The sequence below is a fragment of the Schistocerca nitens genome, chromosome 3, assembly GCF_023898315.1.
Source record: "Schistocerca nitens isolate TAMUIC-IGC-003100 chromosome 3, iqSchNite1.1, whole genome shotgun sequence".
Lineage (NCBI taxonomy): Eukaryota > Metazoa > Arthropoda > Insecta > Orthoptera > Acrididae > Schistocerca > Schistocerca nitens.
The window spans coordinates 75,600,116-75,603,823 of NC_064616.1; the positions used below are offsets into that span (position 1 = coordinate 75,600,116).

The 3,708-nt window shown below is 64.7% G+C and overlaps 1 protein-coding gene across 1 annotated transcript; it reads right to left on the minus strand.

Annotated features, from left to right (window-relative positions):
- Nucleotides 1-1,592: 1,592 nt before the first annotated feature.
- Nucleotides 1,593-3,470, minus strand: LOC126249085 (polyglutamine-repeat protein pqn-41-like). Its single transcript, XM_049950736.1, has 5 exons — nucleotides 3,412-3,470; nucleotides 3,010-3,298; nucleotides 2,301-2,703; nucleotides 2,151-2,245; nucleotides 1,593-2,048 (listed from the first exon to the last, which is right to left on the minus strand). The coding sequence occupies exons 1-5, from the start codon at nucleotides 3,468-3,470 to the stop codon at nucleotides 1,593-1,595; spliced, it is 1,302 nt and encodes a 433-aa protein (XP_049806693.1).
- Between the last annotated feature and the right edge of the window lie 238 nt (nucleotides 3,471-3,708).

Genomic DNA, 3,708 nt, shown 5'->3' on the forward strand with positions numbered 1-3,708 from the left:
CTGCTGCCTCGGTCTCCCGATCACCGCCTCCCAGTCGGCTCGGATTCCCTTTCTCCGCATCCCAGTCACCCGTGCCTCTGCTACTGCTCCCTTAGCCGCCAGGTCTCCGGTGCCCAGTGCTCGTTGTTGCTGTTGCTGCTGCTGCTGTCTCGGCCTCCCGGTAACCGCATCCCAGTCGTCAGTGCTTCTGCTGCCTCAGCCGCCAGGCCTCCGGTTCCCAATGCTCGCTGCTGCTGTTGCCTCGGACTCCCGGTCACTGCATCCCAGTTGTCGGTGCTTCTCCTGCTGCTGCCTCATCCGTCCAGTTCTCTGGCTCCCAGTGCTAGCTGCTGCTGCTGCTGCTGCTGATACTGCCTCGCCCTCCCATACACCAAACCCCAATCGTTTGTACTTCTGCTGCTGCAGCCTCAGCTGCCAGGTCTCTGGTTCCCAGTGGTCGCTGCTGCTGCTGCCTCAGCCTCCCAGTCACCACATCCCAGTTCATAGGTGCTTCTGCTGCTGCTGCCTCAGCCGCAAGGTCTCCGGTTCCCACTGCTCGCTGCTGCAGCTGCCTCCGCCTACTGGTCGCCGCCATCAGGTGCTCGCTGCTGCTGCTGCTGCTGCTGCTGCTGCCTCGGCATCCCGGTCGCCGCATCCCAGTCGTCGGTGCTTCTACTGCTGCTGCCTCTGCCACCTAGTCTCCGCGTCCCAGGCCTCGCTGCTGCTGCTGCCTCGGCCTCCTGGTCACCACATCCCAGTCGCCAGTGCATCTGCTGCTGCTGCTTCAGCCGCCAAGTCTCCAGTTCCCACTGCTCGCTGCTGGTGCTCTCTCGGCTTCCCGGTCACTGCATCCTAGTCGTTGGTGCTTCTGCTGCTGCTGCCTCAGCCGCCAGGTCTCCGGTTCCCAGTGCTAGCTGCGGCCTTGGCCTCCTGGGCACCGTATCCCAGTCATCGGTGCTTCTGCTGCTGCTGCCGCAGGCACCTGGTCTCCGCCTCCCGGGGCTCGCTGCTGCTGCTGCTGTTGCCTCGGCATCTTGGTCGCCACATCCCAGTCGTCGGTGCTTCTGCTGCTGCTGCCTCTGCCATCTGGTCTCTGCGTCCCAGGACTCGCTGCTGCTGCTGCCTCGGCATCCCGGTCACCGCTTCTCAGTCGTCGGTGCTTTTGCTGCTGCTGCCACTGCCACCTGGCCTCCGCGGCCAAGGGCTCGCTGCTGCTGCCTCGGACTTCCGGGCACCACATCCCAGTCGCTGGTGCATCTGCTGTAGCTGCATCAGCCGCCAGGTATAGCTGCTGCTATTGCCTAGGCCTCCCGGTAACCACATCCCAGTCATCGGTGCTTCTCCAACCGCTGTCTCAGCCACCAGGTCTCACGTTCCCACTGCACGCTGCTGCTGCAGCCTCGCCTCCCGGTCACCGCATCCCAGACGTCAGTTCTTCTGCTGCAACTACCTCAGCTGTCAGGTCTCCGGTTCCCAGTGATCGCTGCTGCTGCTGCCTCTGCGTTGCGGTCACCGAATCCCAGTCGTCGGTGCTTCTGCTTCTGCTTCTGCTGCCTCATCTGCCACGTCTCCGGTTCCCACTGCTCGCCGATGCTGCTGCCTCGGCCTCCCGGTCACCGCATCCCAGTCGTTGGTGCTTCTGCTGCTGCTGTCGCAGCCGCCAGGTCTCCGGTTCCAGTGCTCACTGCTGGTGCTGCTGCTGCTGCCTCGGCCTCCCAATCGCCACATCCCAGTCGTCGGTGCTTCTGATGCTGCAGCCTCAGCCGCCAGGTCTCCCATTCCCAGTGCCAGCTGCTGCTGCTGACTCGGCCTCCCGGTCGCTGCATCCCAGTCGCCGGTGCTTCTGATGCTGCTGCGTCTGCCACCTGGTCTCTACCTCTCCGGGCTCGTTGCTGCTGCTGCTGCTGCTGCTGCATCGGAATCCTGGTCGCCGCATCCCAGTCGTCAGTGCTTCTGCTGCTGCTGCCACTGCCACCTGGTCTCCGCCTCCCACGGCTCACTGTTTTTGCTGCCTCTGCCTCCTGGTTGCCGCATCCCACTCGTCGGTGCTTCTGCTGCTGCTGCCTCAGCTGCTAGGTCTCCGGTATCCAGTGCTCGTTGCTGCTGTTGCCTCGGCCTTCCGGTCACTACATCCAACTCGTCGGTGCTTCTGCTGCTGCTGTCTCAGCCACCTGGTCTCCGCTGCCCAGGGCTCGCTTCTGCTGCTGCTGCTGCCTCTTCCACCTGATCTCCGCGTCCCAGGGCTCGCTGCTGCTGCTGCCTCGGCCTACCGGTCACCGCATCCCAGTCGTCGGTGCTTCTGCTGCTGCTGCCTCAACCACCTGATTTCTGCCTCCCAGGGCGCGCTGCTGCTGTTGCTGCTGCCTCGGCCTCCCGTTCGCCGCATCCCAGTCGTCGGTGCTTCTGCTGCTGCTGCCTCAGCCGCCAGGTATCCGGTTCCCAGTGCTCGCTGCTGCCGCTGCCTCGGCCTCCTGGGCACCGTATCCCAGTCATCGGTGCTTCTGCTGCTGCTGCCTCAGGCACCTGGTCTCCGCCTCCCGGGGCTCGCTGCTGCTGCTGCTGCTGCCTCCGCCGCTTGGTCGCCGCCACCAGGTGCTCGCTGCTGTTGCTGCTGCCTCCGTCGCCTGGTCCCCGCCTCCTAGTGCTCGCTGCTGCTGCTGCTGCTGCTGCCTCAGCCTCCCGCTTGCTGCATCTCAGTCGTTGGTGCTTCTGCTGCTGCTGCCTCTGTAACCTGGTCTCCGCCTCCCAGTGCTCACTGCTGCTGCTGCTGCTGCCTCGGCCTCCCGATCACCGCCTCCCAGTCGGCTCGGATTCCCTTTCTCCGCATCCCAGTCACCCGTGCCTCTGCTACTGGTCCCTTAGCCGGCAGGTTTCCGGTTCCCACTGCTTGCTGATGCTGCTGCCTCCGCCTCCCGGTCACCGCATCCAAGTCGTCGGTGCTTCTGCTGCTTCTGCCTCAGCCGCCAGGTCTCCGGTGCCCAGTGCTCGTTGTTGCTGTTGCTGCTGCTGCTGTCTCGGCCTCCCGGTAACCGCATCCCAGTCGTCAGTGCGTCTGCTGCCAAAGCCGCCAGGCCTCCGGTTCCCAATGCTCGCTGCTGCTGTTGCCTCGGACTCCCGGTCACTGCATCCCAGTTGTCGGTGCTTCTCCTGCTGCTGCCTCAGCCATCCAGTTCTCTGGCTCCCAGTGCTAGCTGCTGCTGCTGCTGCTGCTGTTGCTGCTACTGCCTCGCCCTCCCATACACCACATCCCAATCGTTTGTACTTCTGCTGATGCAGCCTCAGCTGCCAGGTCTCTGGTTCCCAGTGGTCGCTGCTGCTGCTGCCTCAGCCTCCCAGTCACCGCATCCCAGTTCATAGGTGCTTCTGCTGCCGCTGCCTCAGCCGCAAGGTCTCCGGTTCCCACTGCTCGCTGCTGCAGCTGCCTCCGCCTACTGGTCGCCGCCATCAGGTGCTCGCTGCTGCTGCTGCTGCTGCTGCTGCTGCCTCGGCATCCCGGTCGCCGCATCCCAGTCGTCGGTGCTTCTGCTGCTGCTGCCTCAGCCGTCCAGGTCTCTGGTTCCCAGTGGTCGCTGCTGCTGCTGCCTCAGCCTCCCAGTCACCGCATCCCAGTTCATAGGTGCTTCTACTGCTGCTGCCTCTGCCACCTGGTCTCCGCCATCCACGGCTCGCTGCTGCTGCTGCTGCCTCGTCCTCCCAGTCGCCACATTTCACTCGTCGGTGCTTCTGCTG

Excerpts from the sequence above, each read along its gene's own strand:
- LOC126249085 (XM_049950736.1), bottom strand. The coding sequence starts at position 3,470 with ATGCCGAGGCAGCAGCAGCAGCAGCAGCAGCAGCAGCGAGCACCTGAT. Across the intron at positions 3,299-3,411 it reads GCACCTGATGGCGGCGACCA|CAGCAGCAGCGACCACTGGG; the intron begins GTAGGCGGAGGC and ends AGGCTGAGGCAG. Across the intron at positions 2,049-2,150 it reads CCCTGGGCAGCGGAGACCAG|CTGAGGCAGCAGCAGCAGAA; the intron begins GTGGCTGAGACA and ends GAGACCTAGCAG.